The 21,640-nt window shown below is 40.0% G+C and overlaps 2 protein-coding genes across 2 annotated transcripts in view; one reads left to right on the top strand and one right to left on the bottom strand.

Moving 5' to 3' along the window:
* Window positions 1-21,640, bottom strand: part of LOC138947168 (uncharacterized) — a 256,793-nt gene that overhangs the window by 130,448 nt on the left and 104,705 nt on the right. The gene's annotated exons all lie outside the window — the stretch shown is intronic.
* The window catches only part of LOC138947171 (mucin-like protein), a 43,411-nt gene that overhangs the window by 11,046 nt on the left and 10,725 nt on the right, over window positions 1-21,640 (top strand). The window contains exons 7-23 of the mRNA XM_070318607.1: window positions 570-819; window positions 2,347-2,589; window positions 3,349-3,480; window positions 3,753-3,950; window positions 4,405-4,653; window positions 5,112-5,313; window positions 5,867-6,027; window positions 7,404-7,562; window positions 10,193-10,981; window positions 11,433-11,552; window positions 12,290-12,415; window positions 13,295-13,423; window positions 15,257-15,379; window positions 15,960-16,223; window positions 16,783-16,899; window positions 17,261-17,395; window positions 21,179-21,286. Coding sequence (XP_070174708.1) covers window positions 570-819; window positions 2,347-2,589; window positions 3,349-3,480; window positions 3,753-3,950; window positions 4,405-4,653; window positions 5,112-5,313; window positions 5,867-6,027; window positions 7,404-7,562; window positions 10,193-10,981; window positions 11,433-11,552; window positions 12,290-12,415; window positions 13,295-13,423; window positions 15,257-15,379; window positions 15,960-16,223; window positions 16,783-16,899; window positions 17,261-17,395; window positions 21,179-21,286 — 3,505 coding nt within the window. The remainder of the gene's footprint in view (window positions 1-569; window positions 820-2,346; window positions 2,590-3,348; window positions 3,481-3,752; window positions 3,951-4,404; window positions 4,654-5,111; window positions 5,314-5,866; window positions 6,028-7,403; window positions 7,563-10,192; window positions 10,982-11,432; window positions 11,553-12,289; window positions 12,416-13,294; window positions 13,424-15,256; window positions 15,380-15,959; window positions 16,224-16,782; window positions 16,900-17,260; window positions 17,396-21,178; window positions 21,287-21,640) is intronic.

Here is a 21,640-nt window from a genome sequence, read left to right as displayed (position 1 = left end):
GGCAGTAAATTGCTCGTGTTAGGGTGGAATAATTTATTCGTTATTAATTCGTCAGGGGAGTAACATTTTCGACCGAAATGTGACTCGGAACACACCTGTCGTGGGGAGTAATTTTCTCGTGTTATGGGGGAGTACGTTTTTTGTGAAGGGAGTACAATTTTCGTACGACATTTTTACTCCGGAGTAAAAATCTCGTGGGAGTAATTTTCTCGTGTTACACTGGTAGCAGTACGAGTAAGAAGACTGTGGCACACAGGTGTGAATTTTAAGCCGGTCCTTAACTGAGCGCAAAGTCGACTTCGCGAAGACTTCACAAAGTCTGTTTACAGAAAACTCAGAGCCAAAGCTTCGTGCAGCCACATTTGCGAAGCAGTCATCCCGTAGTAAACTTTGCCTAACTTATTTAATGCTGAACAGCTTCTGTATAATTGTAGCGTTGTCTGTCAGAACCGGAGTGTAACGCCTTAACCAGGATAATATATGTGATTGGGGAGGTAAACGATGTAGTGTCCTTTACGCAAAACGTACATCTCGGGACAGGACTTGGATGTGCATTTCCATGTTGCCAGGAATGCTGCTATTCGCTGAACAGGGCGGACCCAAACTACGAACAACTGATCGTTTCACCGCCCTACGCTGGCAGTGCCTTGGCCTACAACCCGAGCTACTGGCACCTCCGGGAGCATTATCAGAGGGAGGACAAGTTAGCCCATGATACATGTTGTGACATTAATCTGTCAGATCCTACACTCTGTACTTCTCAGTATTACACGCTTAGACCTGTGGGTATCTGCAGAGCTGACTTTCCCTTCAGATTCAGTAAGTAGAAGATGTCTTTTTTGTTTTTTAGCTATATATCTCTACTTATAGATCTGTTTACATTCAGTCAGTGTTTGACTGATTGCTTTTCGTTTTCTATTTTCAGGATTCGAGCAGAGTTTTATCTGTCTGGCTGTCTGTCTGTCTCTCTCCCTCTCTCTCTCTCTCTCGCTCTATATCTATCTATTTATCTGTCTATCTACCTCTCTCGCCCTGAACACCAAACTGCATCGTGAAACTCATCATTGCTCACGTGTTTCTTAACTCACAAACCTGACACATTTTTATATGGAACAAAATTTAATGTTTTGAGTTTCCTTTTTGTAAAACGTTTCTCTCTTATTATTTGTGTTTTATTGTCATCCCCAGGTGACATTCATTTTTACCAAATGAGAAGAATCAGACTTGCGTTTGTAGCCAAAGTGAAGCAACTTCCAAAAAGCTCAATCATTTCTAGACAGACAAAGATTAATACTGATTCAGCTCGATCCCTTCACTGGAAAAGCGATAACATCATTACACACTTTCTAGGAATGAGAAACGAGTTTGGGCACAGTTCAATGCAGAATGACGCTCCAGGGACTTTCTTTCTTTATTTGGTGTTTTACGTCGTTTTCAACCACGAAGGTTATATCGCGACGGGGAAGGGGGGAGATGGGATAGAGCCACTTGTCAATTGTTTCTTGTTCACAAAAGCATTAATCAAACATTTGCTCCAGGGGCTTGCAACGTAGTACATTATATCCTGAACCCAAATGTGCAAGCCGTGTTTTGCGTTAAAAATATGCTCAAAGAGATACATCTTTTTTAACACAATTATACATAGTCTCCTGTCCGCCTAGCGACCTTCCCCTTGACCCTGCTTGTGACCTCGATGATTTTTGCCCCCGCAAGGGGTACGGTACTCTCTAAGCACCCAAAACCTCAAAGAGAGATAACTGGCGGAAACCTTCCTATTGTAGTCTCCTGTATGACGGCTTACTAGTGCCAAAACCTCATAATTGTAATTATCAAGGGAAAATTAGTAATTTTCCCTTGATAATTACCATTTTCAGTGTTAACTACTAATTTTCCCCGGAAAATTACTAATTTTCCCGGAAAAAGTACTAACTTTCACCTGTTAATTACTAATTTTTAGTTTTGGCTCACTTCCTGACGGATTGCTAGTGCTGTAACTAAAAATTAGTAATTTTCGCGTGAAAATTAGTAACTAACAGATGAAAACAGTAACTGACAGCGTTAATTAGTAATTATCACGTGATAATGGGTAACACCAGGTTTTGGCACTAGTAAGCCGTCATACTCCTGTCCGCCCAGCCGACCTTCCCCTTGACCCTACTTGTGACCTCGATGTTATTTGCCCCCGCAAGGGGCACGCACCCAAAACCTCAGAGAGATAACTGGCAGAAACCTTCCTATTGGGCTTTATATTGAAATTTTTGGCCTGGACAGATGAGCAAACCATTTGACATAACTGCACCTATTACGTCTACAGCAATTCTGACACTGCATTTACTTCTATTTTAGCCTGGATATTTGGCGACCCTCACGTCATTACATTGGACGAGCGCGAGTTCACGTTCAATGGTTGGGGCGAGTACACTCTCATCACACTCAATTCTGGAGACTCAGACTTTGTCCTGCAAGGGCGGACCACCCCCACCGTGACAGACAGTGGCTCACCGGTCAATGCCACCGTCTTCACGGCGTTTGGTGCTGAGGAGAATGGAACCCGCGTGTTTGTGCAGCTGGATCCTAACACCAACAACTGTAAGCCTTAAGGGGAGCTGACCTAACAGGACATGTAGAGTTATTTTCTTATCAAAGGTCTAACTCACAATTCAAACAAATGGACATGGAAGTAAAAAGAGCTTTGAAAATTTGATGAAAGAGTGCTCGTTATATATGACAATGCCACTTGGTTTGTTTGGGTTGCGTACTTCCAAAGGCAAGACGCATGGTGGTCCCAATGTCAGGAATTTCATAAGTTGTGGCCAAATCAAATATTGGATTTCATACATTCTTCCTACGATTTGAAAGTTCCAGTTTAAGTCCATGTTTTATTCAGACAGGTTCCTTTTACATATTGAGAACAGATTTGCTTGAAGAGGGAACGACTCTTTACACTGGATGATTAAGAATGGCAATTTATTTTGAAATTAAACAAAGGAGCAAATAAACACACGAAAAACAATCATACACTGCATGCGGCCAGCATAGCTATCCCTCTCATGTATTTATTTATTGTGAATGTGTGGGGATATCAAGAATGCCAAACTATAAATCACACGATCATATTTGCTGAGTGGACTTGAAAGTATGGAAAACTAAGGTTTAACAAATCTAATGAATGAACTAACCAATCAACAAACCAAAGACACACAATCGAACATTACCACATCAAATTTGAGACATTGATGTTTGTATATGACTTTGATTATTGCAGTAACCAGATTCCCTCTAGGTTCTAATTGTACATTTAGAATCTTCCATATTATTACGATATGCTTTTCTTTTCTTCAATTCCAGCCCTGATCATCTATGGGGATGGCACCGACTATACACGCCGATTCCAGGAGGAAGGAGATGATTTCCTTGTGGATGAAGACGACTTCACCTTGATGAGAGACAATGGCAGTCTGGCTGTCATCTTTCCCTCCGGTAGGGCAAATAATATGTTGTACTGCTAAGTGGTTAAGTATTAAACATTAGCACTGAAGGTATTTTGTTTGTGTATTGTTGTTTTTTGTCTCCAGAACCCAGGGTTTCCTCATCCTCTTTTTTATTCTCCTGTTTTTAGTCCTCAGCCTACTTTTTGAAAACTCTTCACATTTAAAGCACATCATAGATTCTTTTGAAATCGTTACTTGAAAGCAAATGGGTAACTCAATTCAGTAAGATAAACAAAAGAACATTATTTTGCTACTTTTCAGAAATTGCTTTCTCCGTTTCCATTGGATGGACATCTCTGGTTCTGGGAGTGTTTGTGCCAGAGAAGTTCCGAAACCAGACAAGAGGCCTTCTGGGGAATTACAACTCGATCAAGACGGACGACTTTGTTCTTCCTGGCGGCACTGTGCTGAGCGACACTCTGACCGACAGACAAATTCATTACCAGTTTGGAAATGCCTGTATGTTAGCATGAATTTCGTGTTCTGTTTTGGTTCGCTTTTCTCTTATTTATTTGGTGATGATGTTATGCAAATTAATTTCTGCTAAGATCAGATTTCTGTTAATGATCTAGGTCTGAAGGAAAATTGCAAATTGTAGTTCTAATGCTCATTTCCCTTTTTCATTCTCTTTATCTAACTGTCTATTTTGCACAAAGACAGAAGCATGATTATACCAGATGAAACATTGTTTTATTCTGAAAATCGTAGTGAAATGTACTTCAATATATCTCTCTAAGTTAAGGGAAACAAACGAGCAATAGAGTAATACAATAACACTAAGTGTGAATAAAATGAGATCATACTATGATTTGTCTTGATGATTTTTGAAAACTGTAAAGCCTTTTTGAACCTAAATCATTCACGTGTGAGCCAAAGTGCATTCCTTTTCTCCCCATACCTCTCACGTTTACAGGGTCAGTAACAGAGGCGAACAGTGTACTACGCTACGGACCCAAAGAAAGATATTCAGACTACGCTCACTCAGAATTCACGCCTATCCTCTTTGAAGAAATGTCTGCTTCTGACAAACAAGCTGCTGAGAACGTGTGCGGGGCATCTGACCGTGCCTGCATCTATGACTTTGTGGTGTCTGGCAGTGAGGGTTTTGCCCTGAAGACCAAAGAATGCAGAGAGGAGGCTATGGGGGAGAATGCTGCATCCCGTAAGCTAATAGTCTGTATGATTTTCGAGTGCTGTGTCATATTAGTTTCTTCTTTTTTTTGTAATCTTTTTTGTTTGTTATATGTACTATGTTGCTTTTGGAGACGACAGTTAGGTAAGCAGCAACACGTTTTTGCGATCTCTTTTGACTGCATGTTTTTGCTTTCTGATTGCTTGTTATGGTGGTTTTTTGTAGTGATCACTAATATTTTTTACTAGAAAAAGCCCGTATTGGTTGTGGAATTTGTTTTGATCGAGACCGTAAATAATAGGACTGATTTACAATACTTTAGGCTTTCTGACCCATATATGACCAGGGAATATACAATAACTCGCATTGTATTGAGGTTGCATTTTGAATTCTTCTGCAGTATTCCTGTAGTTTAAACGACATCGATTTCAAACAGAGTAGCATATTGAAAGTGTGATTGTTTTTCTTATTCCGTGTGTCACTTGCAGAAAACAGGCTACCAACTCTCGAAGTGCCTGATAATGTGACAGTGACGGTGAATGTTTCCAAGACGTTCAGGGTCAGTGCCAAAGACCCTGGCGACACAGTGACTTATAAACTGGCCAATGACGGCAACGGAGCCATTCAGATCAATGGTGCTACAGGGGACATAACTGTCACTCTTAATTCCAACACACCGGTCACGCTTAAGTGAGTGCTCTTATTGTATTTCATGACATGGTTAATGGTTAGCTGCATATTATGATATGTAATACATGTATTATGAATTTATACTTGTTTGTTTACAACTCAAGTTAGATCCATTCTGTTGTACTATTTTTGACAGCATAGCATGGATTTGTTTGTGAATCTTTTGAAACATTGTCTTGGAAAATAAGAGAGCAACTGAAACCGCCGTTTGAAGGAAGTGATGTAGGTTATTACAAAAAAAATGTATACTTGCATTCAGACAGCACAACTTTTGCAGATGCGATTCGAATTTGGGAACTAATAAACCAAATGAAATGTTCAGATAAGAGCTATCTACGCGAACATACATTGTTTGTTGCTGCTACAGGACATCAGGGACACAAATGCCAAAACCTTAACATTTGATTTTGAAGCTATTCAACTCTACATCAAAATCATTTATTGCAGTCAGTCAGGCTGTTTGCATAAAACAATTCGCGATGGAACCCTGTAGTGGGCAGTATCAGTTATGTTTTGTTTAAGTTTTCTTCAATATATATTTGGACATTTTCAGAGTGTTTGCTGTTGACACTTCTGAAGCCCAGTCTGTTGTGTACACCATCCCTCTGATCGTATGCTTCGGCTGTAGCAGTCATGGACAGTGTGATTTCACACGTGTCCAGCCTGCGGTAGGAAATATGAACTTCCAACATGCTGCATGTGACTGTTCTACAGGTGAGAAATACTCATTATAGAAAACAGCGAAAAACAAGCAGCGTGTACACAGGATGAATATTAATATACTTGTTCAAGTTAGGAAAACACATGCCTGATTACATTCAATATTAAATATGTAACAGCCAGTGCATAGAGATTATGGTATGAGTAAACAGGTGATTGAAGATGACGTAATGATTTACATCATGCAATTTGCGTTCAGATTCAGCATGAAGTAAATACTCAACATAATATGCTTAAAGGCACAGTAAGCCTCCCGTAAACCATCACAGAGCTCCCCGAGCGTCTAAATACAGTACAAGCATACTTCCATTTGAACGCTCACCGAACGGGAACATCCTGGCTGCTTTCTGTTGAGCGTGAGACATTTTCCAAGAATTTATTTTCGTAGACTTGTTCCGTTAACAACAACGGCGCCTCGTTTTTGCGCTGGACCTAACTTTTAAAATCTAAATAATAAATTGACAGCTTGTTACACAAACATTCTTTAATCATAAAAGAATTCGTTTTTCATCAAGACAAGATCAGAACAATTCGAAGTTGTGAAAGTTTAAAAAAATAAAAGCCCGGAAGCAGGGTCACGCAAGGGTCGTAGCAGACGACGGCCGGTTTATCAGTGCAAATCGCCGTTCCTCTCAACAGTCAAAAGCCATCGCTAGAGTTCTTGTGAACCACAGCCGTTGTTTCGTGCATAAAAAAAACGTGCTATTGTAGATAAGCTCACGTCGAGTCGCATTCAAATGACTAACTATGACGACTGCATTGTGAAAAGGGAAAACTGGATCACACGGGTTCACGATGGCTCAGGGGTAAGATAAACCACGCAAAAATAAATTCTTTGAAAATTGTTCGCTCTTTACGGAGGGCACCTAGGATGTTCTCAATTGGTGAGTGTTTAAATGAAAGGGTGTTTGTACTGTGTGTAAAAGCCTGACCGTATCTGTGATGGTTTACGGGAGGCTTACTCTGCCTTTAAACATTTAGAGTTCAATAAAACTGACTTGTGTTGGCAATGTTGACCTATGGTAATTTTACATAGCTAACAATGCTTACCAAACACAACTTCAAATGAATGACATCACAACTTGATTTTCAAGAGTATTGTTATATTGTGTCACAATATATTTAATTAAGTTTAGGTTGTTTTCTTTTCTTTGATACTATTTTTGCTTTAATTTTTATGTTATTATATCTATGTTGTTGTGTTGCAGTTTATATCTTTTGTATTGAATTTCAAACCAGACTACAGTGTACTACAGATACTTCACATAATCTGCCTGCAACATGATTTGTAAACTGAAGCTCATGATTATTGTCAATATTAAATGATTTTGAAATGTAATATGTATTTCATTTGTGGCACTCTTTTTCAGGCTGGGCAGGTGCCAGCTGCTCAGAGGACATTGACGCATGTTCCTCTAGCCCTTGCCACCCACTGCAGACCTGCACTGACCAAACTCCTGCACAGCAAGCTTCTTCCAGTGTGGGTTACACCTGCAGTGCTTGTCCGGCTGGGTACAACTCTCCTGCAGGTTTGTGCATATCTCCTGTGTTACCAAATAATTTTGAGTGTATAATACTTCTATTTATTCCCCCCTCTGCTTCTTTACCTCTGTAAACTTGTAGAGCTAGTTATTTTTCGATAATGACCCAGCAACCAAACAAATAACGAGCCAGCAACAGCCTGAATCCTCGATAGTGCAATGGGTTGAGAAGCTGTTCTGTTTCGGTACTATTTTTGCGACTGAAAAGTTCCGAACGCTCTATACGTACGAAGTATACATCTCTGGAGCAAACAATACAAACATACCGCATTTAAATTAACAACTACAGGCCTGAACACATGAATATCCATATAAAATCCATGAGTTCGGTTGTTTTCTGAATCTAGATCTGCTGTGCACAAACCGTTCATCACAAGCAAATTCCCAAGGCAAGTAACTCATACTCTCGCGACAAGAGTAGTTCCCCTTCTTTTAACTCAGTTTCTTCGACAACACTGACTGCAATCCGACGGTCAGTTTTCAACAATATTTCATTTTATAAACAGATCACACGCAACCAAATGCACACATCTCATCAATTTAAACAACATAAAGCGGTTTCATACACTATTTTCCCCAGAAAACTGAACTTCATACAGTAATTAACGTTGGAACACGGGTGCAAAAGTTCGTCTGCTAGTCCCATTTGACGCAAGAACATTATCTTCAGCGATACTAAAACATAAACAGAACACACAATACCTGCCTTTACCGCCACAGCAGAATAACAGCATATCTGTGTACTTGATTTTAGTCCAAAACAAGGAAACTGACAAGAAGTGTTAACAGAATGGAATGATTTGCACGGAACTATACAACCGCGCATCAATCGATCGCCTGCGCAGGTTGACTGGTTGAGTGAGTCGGATTCGATGAAACTTTCGCACAAAAACTCCTGTTTTCTTTGAATAACTGAAGAAAGGAGGAATAAAGAGGTTACACACCTCGTCTCAGTGATTATTAAAAATAATGGTCTCAGTTCGCGGTCATGAAAAAGCTCGCTGAAGCTCGCATTTTTCATGATCCGCTAACTTCGACCATTATTTTTAATAATCACTGAGACTCGGCATGTAACCTCTACGTATCGATTGGACATTGGATTTCTCTTCTTTGAGCCATGTGACGTCAGAGGCCTACAAAACTTCATATTAGGGCGTTTCAGGTTGACCAAAACTTCAAAGGAACTACAAAACACACGTCATGTGTTTGATTGCATGTGTGTGTGCTGGTTCAATCATCACAACAACTACAAAGTCAGTACATGACGTGTGTTTTGTAGTTCTTTTGAAGTTTCGGTCAACCTGAAACGCCCAAATATGAAGCTTATGTGTTTGATTGCATGTGTGTGTTCTCTTTCAATCGCCAAAACAACAACAAAGTCAGTACCTGAAAGGAATTCGATCGATACATAAATGTTATTTGCGTTTTTGACCAAAATATGACATTTTACACAGATCGAAACAGTCATTGTTCACCTCGACCGCTATCGCGGTCTCGGAGAACAATGACTGTCTCGATCTGTGTAAAATGTCATATTTTGGTCAAAAACGCAAATAACGTATAATGTCGGTGCTGATAGCATGTATGTATGTTTGTGGTTTGACACATAAACACGTTTTGAAGATGCTTCTGTGTAATTAATGATGCACACGGAAGTATAAAGGCACACCTTGTCTTTGTAATGCTTTGCTGAGCACTGATGACAATGTGACTGTGTCTGTAGTTTGTTTGGTAGATTGTTATTGTCTAAAGCACGTCGTTTGAAGCTTCATGACGTCAGGAAAACCTTGCAGTGAGTTATCATACTGCAAAAGCCCAGGTGGATATATTTTCCCACATTGGCTAAATAGTTTTTGAGTCACTTGAGAAAAAGTGACTCTATGTAATCGGTCAGTGTTAGTCTGTCCGGCCGGCCGGCTGTCCGGCCGGCCGGCCGTCCGGCCGGCCGTCCGTAGACACCACCTTAACATTGGACTTTTCTCGGAAACTATCAAAGCGATCCGGCTCATATTTTGTTTAGTCGTGACCTCCAATGACCTCTACACTTTAACGATGGTTTCGTTGACCTTTGACCTTTTTCAAGGTCACAGGTCAGCGTCAAAGGAAAAATTAGACATTTTATATCTTTGACAAAGTTCATCGGATGTGATTGAAACTTTGTAGGATTATTCTTTACATCAAAGTATTTACATCTGTAGCCTTTTACGAACGTTTTCAGAAAAACAAGGGAGATAACTAGCCTTTTCTGTTCGGCAACACACAACTTAACGTTTGGCTTTTCTCGGAAACTATAAAAGTGACCGGGCTCAAATTTTATGTGAACGTGACTCCCAGTGACCTCTACACTTTGACGTCTGCTTTGGTGACCTTTGACCTTTTTCAAGGTCACAGGTATGTCTTGAAAGAAAAAAATTGAAATATCATATCTCTGAAACTATTCATCGGATTTGATTCAAACTTTATAGGATTATTCTTTACATCAAATTATTTACATCTGTATTGTGTTGTGAATAGCAATTTCTTCCTGTCCATCTGATGCCTCATATAATATTCAGAACTGCGAAAGTGACTCGATCGAGCGTTTGCTCTTCTTGTTTTGAATTTGTTTTGTATCCCAGGGCAATCAAACCCTTGTCTTGACGTGGACGAGTGTGCGGACGACGCGCTGAACGAGTGTGAGGTGACGTGTAACAACACAGCGGGCAGCTACCAGTGTTCCTGTCCTGATGGCTACCGGCTGACCAGCGATCTCCATTCCTGTGCTGACATCAACGAGTGCGCGGAGAAGTCCCACGACTGCCAGCACATCTGCAACAACACTGACGGCGGCTATAACTGTCTGTGTCAAGAAGGCTTCGACTTGGACAGTTCCGGGGAATGTGTCCAAACTGCTAGCACTCAGAGCACGTGTACTAACAGTGGTTGCAGTCAAGGCTGCAAAGCGGTTGAGGATCCTGCTACAAGCTCTATGGTGGCATCTTGCTTTTGTCGTTCTGGATACGACCTTGACCCCATAAACAAGAAGACTTGCATAGACCATGACGAATGCAAGGACAATATATGCTCTCACACATGCAGCAACACACAAGGCGGCTTCATCTGTTCCTGCTACAACGGCTTTCAACTCAACGCCGATCAGCGCACGTGCTCCCGATGCCCCAGTCTGCAGTACGGCCCTGAATGCGCTCACACCTGTCTGTGTAATGGTCGTGGCCTGGACTGTCACTCCGTCACCGGCTGTGTCTGTCAGAAAGGCTGGACCGGAAGTCAATGTCAGGATGATGTCAACGAATGTGAAGTGAACCCGGATGTGTGTGAAGAGGGACAGGTGTGCACCAACAACAACGGGTCTTACACCTGTGCGTGCCAGGACGGATATTCCATTGATGATGATGGTGCCTGCCAAGGTAATTGTATCTGTTTTCTTGCTCCTGAAACCTTTCTTATAAGACTGAACTGTTTAAACTGTATTCTGTTTATTGTGTGCAACATTTAAGCTTTTACCAGTTTTGAACTCTTAATAATACCTTTCATTTTTCTCCCTTTCATTAGAGACAATATTTACTGTACTTCGTGCTTCCTGTTTTTCAATTTTACCATTAGTATCTAACTATACCTAAGAACTGCATTGCAAAAAAGGTAAAAGTTCTGCAGGTGTTGTTTTACTAAAATTACTGTCTATTTTTTGGTATGTAAATATTGTAGCAACTTATGAACTAAAAACAACATGTATCAACTTTTTTTCTGGATGCCTGGTGATGATAGTTAGTTAGTTGTTGCTTTTTGGGTCCAGCGGACCATATAGGCCAAATCAGGACCCCCCTGATGATGATGATGATGATGATGATGATTTTACAGATATGGACGAGTGCAGCAATGACACAGCATGTGGGGAACATCAAGTCTGTCGCAATGTGCCTGGGACTTTCCAGTGTTCCTGTATGTCAGGATATATTAAAAACAACGGCACATGCAAAGGTAACATGTTCCAAAATACTTTGTTTTGTCAAAATAAACTGGTTTTCTCTACAGGTACATGCAACATTTCAAATAATGGCGATAAGGGGAAAACCTTCCCGAAATGCACTTGCAGCAACAGCCAACAAAAAAACCCAAAAAATGCATTTGACACGTTAGCTCTGCGATGTTTATTTTCAAGAAAGAGTAGAAGTTGTTGTCTCGTACAAATAAAATCTCCCTGTTCCATACATCTAAAGGTCTTCTGCTTCTGCTGTCACAATGTCGGTCAGTCTGTTCATATTCTCTTTTGTTACATTCAGTCAAGTTGTGACTAATTGTTAGTTTGTCTTTGTCTGGATTTCCTTTCTTTCTGTGTCCAATGGATGTAATTAAAACAAATGTTGACCGGCACGGTTGGCCTAGTGGTAAGGCGTCCGCCCCGTGATCGGGAGGTCGTGGGTTCGAACCCCGGCCGGGTCATACCTAAGACTTTAAAATTGGCAATCTAGTGGCTGCTCCGCCTGGCGTCTGGCATTATGGGGTTAGTGCTAGGACTGGTTGGTCCGGTGTCAGAATAATGTGACTGGGTGAGACATGAAGCCTGTGCTGCGACTTCTGTCTTGTGTGTGGCGCATGTTATATGTCAAAGCAGCACCGCCATGATATGGCCCTTCGTGGTCGGCTGGGCGTTAAACAAACAAACAAACAAACAAACCAATGGATGTAATTAAAACAAGTGTTCATATTTTGTCCAGATATCGACGAGTGTGCGCTGGGTTCAGACAACTGTCAACAGAAGTGTGTCAATGTGGATGGTTCCTACAACTGTGAGTGTTACTATGGTTACAGACTCAACACTGATCGCGCCACCTGTTCACAAGGTGAGTACTTATTCGACTGTATAGATCTTGCATTGAGCATTTGTGTTCTACTTCTTTCTATCTCAGTGTCTCATTCTGCTCCTATCTCAATATGTCACTGTCTCAGTCTATCTGTCCAATTATCTGTCTCTCCCACCCTGTCCTATCTTTCTTACTTTTTGGTATTTTTCTCTTCTTGGTTTTAGCCTGATGCAGTTATTGTCATAACGCTATGAACTCAATTAGCTTTAAATGTTCGCCATCATACTAATATTTTACAAAGTGCATGATTTATGAATCATACAACAGTTTATGGCTTTATCATCATGCTGTCGTGTTATCTTTTTTGAATCCTTTCTTGCTCAAAATAAATGGTGCTCTGTGTCTCCAAGTCTTCGTCATGCCAGATTTAACTACACAGGCCTTCCCGTGAAAATATTTCTACCTACTAGCTCAGACCTGCAAGGTTTTACACAAGTTGAGCACATCGCTGCATTTTGGACGTATTCCAAACATTAACAACCAGATTGCTACCTGATTAGAGTTGGAATTTCCACACAAAAATTCTTAAGCAATCATACTTATGCTGTCCAGTGTTGTTTTTAAATTAATGTTGTTGATCAGTTTGTATAAATGATGCATGTGTTGTTGTATATGGCTGGATTGAAATGTTTCTTAACCGCAATGTCATCACAAATTCCCAACCTTGGGCAATTAAAGATTCTGTATTCTGTATTCTGTATTCATTGTCTCTTAAAAAATCACACAAAAACAGTAAGCAGTCATGCGAGGAATAGCCTTATGGCATGAAACAGCCTGGTCAGATCTGAGATGGTAAGCCAAATAGTTTACAAGTGAAGGACTATGCTTTCAACATATACTCAAACACACCTTCTGCAGTGTCTGACCCCTGTGCTGAGGAAGAGAACCTGTCGTGTGACCATGGCTGTACACTGGACGACACTGACATTGCCGTGTGTTTCTGTAGGAGTGGCTACACACTAAACAGTGACAAGCAGACTTGTCAAGGTAAGCAACGAGTTTTTGTTTTCTTTTTTCTTTAAGTACAGCATTGATAGCTCATGTGGTGAGCATGGATGATGGTTATGTTTCCTCTTAACCCCAAAAGACAAATTCCTATAATGACTCTGTCGAGTTTGTTTGGGTTGTGAAAGAGTGAATACTCTTGCTTTTAGTGAGGAAAAAAAATAGTCTGTTTACGGTATCCCGACCGACCCTATTTTTTCGCGCGACCCTAGACTTTTTTTTGGCATTTGGGGGAAAAAAAAGAAAAAAAAAAGTCTTTGTTTTTTGGCAAAATAAAAATAAAAATATGTTTTTGGGGAAAAAAAATAAAAAAAAATAAGAAAAAATCCCGACCTACCGACCCTATTTTTTGGGCTAATTTTTGTTTGGGCCTTAGACAAATAATTGACGGGCCAATTACCAGCGAGTGGTGTGTCTGAAACACGTAGACAAGGAGCACTTATGAATTATGTGTCTCACTAAAAGCAAGTGTAATCACTTATTCACATCCCATACAATTCCGACAGAGTTATTTCTGAACATCATCTCTTGCAGTTTGGATTAGATTTGGAAATCCTGGCAAAATAGTGAGACATAGAGTCCTTAGCATTGGCGCTCTTCTTGCTTGGTTTTGCCTTCACATTTGGTCATGAAGCTATGGTCAAGGAGGGTAGGTGGACAGTGAGGGTTGTCAGATGGGAATATATGTATTAATATTTTTAATGACACCTCTTCGTCACACGGATGGCTAAAAGCCAGTCAGCTGGTTAAAATAGTGTGTAATGAAGATAATAATAATAATAATAATAATAATGGACATTTGCTATAGCGCATAATCATATATAATTATGCTCAATGCGCTGTACAATAACTAGAATGCCGTGTGAGATGGAATTTTTTACACAATATATCACGCATTCACATCGACCAGCAAACCTCAAGCCTATTAGGGCGAGCATTCACCTTTCACGGCCTTTATTCCAAGTCACACGGAAGATGTAGTGTTTGGCATAGAACTGAAAAGTCGATGCTGAAATAGAAGAAAAGGATGAAGAGGAAAATGACATTGAATTAGACCACAAAAGTGACCCGAGCCTTGGTAGTTCAAACGTGCTTTTGCTAATTTATTCTGAAGTATTTATTGGGCGGGGATGTAGCTCAGTCGGTAGCGCGCTGGATTTGTATCCAGTTGGCCGCTGTCAGCGTGAGTTCGTCCCCACGTTCGGCGAGAGATTTATTTCTCAGAGTCAACTTTGTGTTCAGACTCTCCTCGGTGTCCGAACACCCCCGTGTGTACACGCAAGCACAAGACCAAGTACGCACGAAAAAGATCCTGTAATCCATGTCAGAGTTCGGTGGGTTATGGAAACACGAAAATACCCAGCATGCCTACTCAACGAAAGCGGAGTGAGCTGATGTGCTCTCAGAGTATAGTGTGGGGAACCCAAATGGGCAAACGAGCTCACACGTAACCAGAAAAAATTCTGGAACGCTGAAGAAGAAGAAGTATTTATTGCATGTTTAAACAGTCATATCCTTATTTGATCAAGATGACAGAAGGATATCAGTATAATTATAAAACTAATTTACTTTGTTTGTGAATATTATTGTATCATTACATATGCACATATATGGCCTTAGCATTTTTACTGACCTGTGTTAAAACGTACGTATGCCACAAAGTTATTCCAGTCAGCATTATACAATTTAGTAAATTAGAAGAGGGCAAGAAAGAAAACAAGTGCAACCCCCTGAAATTTTATCAAATGACAAGTTATCGAATCTGACTTTCACACATTCTATAACTGTTGACCTGTACATTTAAATTTGTTGCAGACGTCAATGAGTGTTTAGATGACAACAAAAAGTGTTCACACACGTGCACCAACACAGTTGGAGGTTTCTCGTGCTCTTGTCCCACGGGAATGGTTCTTGACAATGATGGGAAAACCTGTGTTTGTGAGTATTTGCCTGAATACATATTTGAATATCCAATCAGGCACGACCAGGGTGGTCTCCTGGCGAAATTAATGACTCGGATCACTGACAAAATAAATTGATGAACGTAAGTCGGGACTCTACACCAACAGTGCGTGTCGACAACAACCGTCATCCGTTTTATTTTGATTTGATTAAATAGTATAGTTATAGTCTATTCTTGAGTTTACTAACGAGTGTCGCATGACCTTTTTGATGTTAAATTAGCGAGAAAATATATCTAAAATGGCAACTTCAATGCTATATCTTTGAGATTGATTGCCTTTGTTTTCTGTCAAGATCGCATACGTGCCATATAGTCACAGAATATAAACCTGGACATTTTCTTGAACAAATTAAACTTTTCTTCTAAATGTTTGAAGTTGCATGGGCTTTTAAAATGCAATACTCTATAGCAGGATTTTTTTTTATAGAATGTGTAGGTAATCCCAAGCATACTTTCATGACAAAAACTTAAAATAATGCCATTTGTATTGGAAACTGCACAACCACTGAGAAGGGGGTTTTGATTGAGCACTTTCTTCTTTTTCAACGCATGAAGCTTGCCCTGCCGGGACCTACGGAGCTGACTGTAGCATGAACTGTTCCTGTGGTGTTGGAACCAGTCGCTGTGACGCGGTCACTGGTTGCCTTTGCAAGACTGGCTGGACAGGGGACAAGTGTCAGAATGACGTCAACGAGTGTGACGTAAACAGTACGCGTCAGCTGTGTGAGGTCAACGGGGCAGAGTGTGTGAACCTACAGGGAGGGTACAAGTGCCAGTGCGCTTCAGGCTACAAGATGGACGACAGCGGTGTTTGTCAAGGTATTTCGTATGGTATACGTACACTTCAAGTTAAATCGCATGCAGTTCCAGAGATACTGTTTCGTTTCCGCGAAGCAGAGAAAAAGGTAAAGGCCCACTCTACCTAATGAAAACAGTTTGCCACACCGTCTGAGATTGGGTAAGATAGGAGTTAGACTATCCCTCCACTTGATCACATACTAAAATGAATAGCTTGGGTGCGCTCTCTGCACGGTGGGAATGTTTTTGATGAATGACTTTGGTAAAAGCTAACGGTAGCGTTTTCAGATATTAATTCATTCAAAATTCCAACTCATGCATTACAGTAAACACGGAGTATTGATTATTAATATATGCGATCAAAGGAAGAGATGTCCTACCCCATGTTAAAGACTGGCCAGATCTGAGACGGTGTATGTGTGTGTGTGTGTGTGTGTGTGTGTGTGTGTGTGTGTGTGTGTGTGTGTGTGTGTGTGTGTGTGTGTGCGCGCGTGCGTGTGTGTGTGTGTGTGTGTGTGTGTGTGTGTGTGTCAAGGAAGCAAAAAGTCACTTTGCTTTGAATGTACATTTGATTGTGCAGATATCGACGAATGCACAACTTCGCCTTGCAGTCAGAATTGCGAGAACAGTGTGGGAAGCTACAAATGTCTGTGTGATGCAGGTTTTACTCTCAACTCCACTGCAGGAGAATGCACACGTAAATATTAATTTGCATCACTTCTATCATCATCCTCATTATCATCATCATAATCATCGTCGTTGTCGTCATGATTGTCAGAATGGGAGTTGATCCCCACAGTTTCTGTGTGTGAAGTATTTTAAAAGGTGGCCTTCAACCCCTAATCAAACTGACCAAGCAAAAATGACCAGTTGGTTTTATCATGAATCGCTCAAATGAACTGTTTGATTCAGATTATAAACCAAATGCTATTTTCAGAGTACTACAGTATTCATACTTTTTCCTACATTTTATTGTAAATTCTTCATTGTATTTAGTCTTGTCTTCGCTATGTTATGTCATGTTATTTTTATATGTGTATATCACGTATTTTATGCAGGATCAACCACTTGTTGGCAAAAGACCTGTGACACAAGCAACGGCGGATGTTATGTCAATGACAACGGGCTGGAGACATGTTTCTGTAACACTGGTTACACTCTGGGGGCCGATGGTGTTTCATGTTCTCTTGAACGTATGTGTGCTTGGCTGACTGACTATATGTTTCTTTTTATCTTTGTCACTGTCTCTGTATTTGTCTCTTCTTACTGTTTCAAATAGTGCTCGTTTTCTTTCAAATACATAGAAATTATATTTTTCACGTGCTTGTTACAACGTCTTAGTTTTTCCGTCTGAAAAGCTCAAAGTTGTGCTTCATATACTTAATGCTTATTTTCTTATCTTCATAACCTCTACCTGTTTCTGAAAATAAGCAACTTCTGCTTTATCATTTAAAGGGTTTGCATTTGGAGGGAATTTGTTCGTTCACTTCATCATATTGTAATGTCTGAAATTCGTACGACATTTTAGATTGTCAAATGTCAAGGTCACGGTGGGATCCGGTTTGGGTTAAAAAGTAGAAAGATTTCGCGAAATGGGCAAGTTTAAGCAGTCTTTTACGCATGTTCGCGGAATGGGCAACGTTTTGCCGATTATGAAAATGGGGAAAATGTTGCTGATTCTGCGAATTTGACAATTCCGTGAGTTGTACACGAAATAAACAATTTGCATTAGATTGATTGTTTCTGCAATATTCGTATGTAATCTGTTAAACCTCAAATACTTCTCAAAGTCTAATTTGGCGCTGGTTTTTTTTTGGAAAAAACTTCCCGAAGTCTTCACGCAGTTAACTGCCGGCTCAGTTAAGGATAGCCTTAATTAAATTGAGTTATGTTCATCGACTTGTCTTTCTTTTGTATAGGTTTCCTTTTTACATTTAGTCAAGTTATGACTAAATGTTTTAACATCGAGGGGGGAATCGAGACGGGGTCGTGGTGTATGTGCGTGTGTCTGTGTGTGTGTGTGTGTGTGTGTGTGTGTGTGTGTGTGTGTGTGTAGAGCGATTCAGACTAAACTACTGGACTGATCTTTATGAAATTTGACATGAGAGTTCCTGGGTATGAAATCCCCGAACGTTTTTTTCATTTTTTTGATAAATGTCTTTGATGACGTCATATCCGGCTTTTCGTGAAAGTTGAGGCGGCACTGTCACGCCCTCATTTTTCAACCAAATTGGTTGAAATTTTGGTCAAGTAATCTTCGACGAAGCCCGGACTTCGGTATTGCATTTCAGCTTGGTGGCTTAAAAATTAATTAATGACTTTGGTCATTAAAAATCTGAAAATTGTAAAAAAATATAAAAATTTATAAAACGATCCAAATTTACGTTTATCTTATTCTCCATCATTTGCTGATTCCAAAAACATATAAATATGTTATATTCGGATTAAAAACAAGCTCTGAAAATTAAATATATAAAACTTATTATCAAAATTAAATTATCCAAATCAATTTAAAAACACTTTCATCTTATTCCTTGTCGGTTCCTGATTCCAAAAACATATAGATATGATATGTTTGGATTAAAAACACACTCAGAAAGTTAAAACAAAGAGAGGTACAGAAACGCGTGCTATCCTTCTTAGCGCAACTACTACCCCGCTCTTCTTGTCAATTTCACTGCCTATGCCGTGAGCGGTGGACCACGAGTATACGGTCTTGCTGCGTTGCATTGCGTTCAGTTTCATTCTGTCAGTTCGACAGCTACTTGACTAAATGTTGTATTTTCGCCTTACGCGACTTGTTCTTTTTCAGACTGCGATTGCGATGGTAAACCAAACACACGGTGTAAGAAATCCAATGGGAACTACACCTGTGTCTGCAAAAAAGGCTTCAAAGAGGACAGCACTGGTGCTTGTGTTTGTAAGTTCTATGTTACTGTATATTTTGATAAAGACGAGGTTATTTTAATTTACATTGTCAATCGTTTGAAGTGTTCTCAATAGAAACGCTTTTTACTGAAAGGGACAGAAGGATTCTGTGCTGTAAATTAAATTAAAGTCCCATTCCGCCTCAGAGGGTATTAACATAACGATGACATATTTTCACTTAAACAGCATTACTAACCTGATGATGCCACACACTCGTAATGGCATAACAACATTAAATGACAGTAACAGATCACTTGAATGGCTATTTAGCACGCGTAAAGCACACCATTTCTCGTTGTTTATTCAACCCACGTGCCATCGGGGCCCCGTGTCACCCACATTATTCATACATAACCTATTGAGTCGCTTGCGGTTTCAAAGCGACTCCAGATCTGCAATAGCAAGTTATTGTGTACCTCCGAATCTAATATACAACAAATGACTGATAGTGACACAAACCGAGTGGCGGTTTGCTTCAAAGAAACTAGCGGTTTGCAGATATTCCGTCTGCTTGGACCATGATAAGATGCAGCTCATGTGATGTGATTGTAGCCGTGTCGCGGCATTACAGTTTTATGCGCGCAATACTTAATCTTCCAGGCACAGCAACAAACATTATCAAAGGTTTGAAATCTCAATCGACTAGCATCTTAAATGGGGGAAAGGTGCATGATTTTTGGTAGCCTACTTTCCCCGTCACCAAAAGAAAAGAGCTGCATCTTACACCCACCAGTCAACTGATTCACCCACCTCGCTTGACTTACATCCGGGCTCCCTACTTTCAAACTGTCAAACTTCGAATTGTACTGTTTTTGTCTTGATGAGAACATTCGTTTGTCTTTGTTAAGCAGTCTTTTACGCATGTTCGCGGAATGGGCAACGTTTTGCCGATTATGCAAAATGGGGAAAATGTTACTGATTCTGCGAATTCGACAATTCCGTGAGTTGTACACGAAATAAACAATTTGCATTAGATTGATTGTTTCTGCAATATTCGTATGTAATCTGTTAAACCTCAAATACTTCTCAAAGTCTAATTTGGCGCTGATTTTTTTGGAAAAAACTTCCCGAAGTCTTCACGCAGTTAACTGCCGGCTCAGTTAAGGATAGCCTTAATTAAATTGAGTTATGTTCATCGACTTGTCTTTCTTTTGTATAGGTTTCCTTTTTACATTTAGTCAAGTTTTGACTAAATATTTTAACATCGAGGGGGAATCGAAACGAGGGTCGTGGTGTATGTGCGTGTGTGTGTGCGTGTGTGTGTGTCTGTGTGTGTGTGTAGAGCGATTCAGACTAAACTACTGGACCGACTTTATGAAATTTGACATGAGAGTTCCTGGGTATGAAATCCCCATACGTTTTTTCATTTTTTTGATAAATGTCTTTGATGACGTCATATCCGGCTTTTCGTGAAAGTTGAGGCGGCACTGTCACGCCCTCATTTTTCAACCAAATTGGTTGAAATTTTGGTCAAGTAATCTTCGACGAAGCCCGGACTTCGGTATTGCATTTCAGCTTGGTGGCTTAAAAATTAATTAATGACTTTGGTCATTAAAAATCTGAAAATTGTAAAAAAATATAAAAATTTATAAAACGATCCAAATTTACGTTTATCTTATTCTCCATCATTTGCTGATTCCAAAAACATATAAATATGTTATATTCGGATTAAAAACAAGCTCTGAAAATTAAATATATAAAACTTATTATCAAAATTAAATTATCCAAATCAATTTAAAAACACTTTCATCTTATTCCTTGTCGGTTCCTGATTCCAAAAACATATAGATATGATATGTTTGGATTAAAAACACACTCAGAAAGTTAAAACAAAGAGAGGTACAGAAACGCGTGCTATCCTTCTTAGCGCAACTACTACCCCGCTCTTCTTGTCAATTTCACTGCCTTTGCCATGAGCGGTGGACTGACGATGCTACGAGTATACGGTCTTGCTGAAAAATGGCATTGCGTTCAGTTTCATTCTGTGAGTTCGACAGCTACTTGACTAAATATTGTATTTTCGCCTTACGCGACTTGTTCTTTTTCAGAATGCGATTGCGATGGTACACCAAACACACGGTGTAAGAAATCCAATGGGAACTACACCTGTGTCTGCAAAAAAGGCTTCAAAGAGGACAGCACTGGTGCTTGTGTTTGTAAGTTCTATGTTACTGTATATTTTGATAAAGACGAGGTTATTTTAATTTACATTGTCAATCGTTTGAAGTGTTCTCAATAGAAACGCTTTTTACTGAAAGGGACAGAAGGATTCTGTGCTGTAAATTAAATTAAAGTCCCATTCCGCCTCAGAGGGTATTAACATAACGATGACATATTTTCACTTAAACAGCATTACTAACCTGATGATGCCACACACTCGTAATGGCATAACAACATTAAATGACAGTAACAGATCACTTGAATGGCTATTTAGCACGCGTAAAGCACACCATTTCTCGTTGTTTATTCAACCCACGTGCCATCGGGGCCCCGTGTCACCCACATTATTC

Source organism: Littorina saxatilis, linkage group LG14 (assembly GCF_037325665.1).
Source record: "Littorina saxatilis isolate snail1 linkage group LG14, US_GU_Lsax_2.0, whole genome shotgun sequence".
Classification (NCBI taxonomy): domain Eukaryota; kingdom Metazoa; phylum Mollusca; class Gastropoda; order Littorinimorpha; family Littorinidae; genus Littorina; species Littorina saxatilis.
This window is presented reverse-complemented; position numbering and strand designations above follow the sequence as displayed.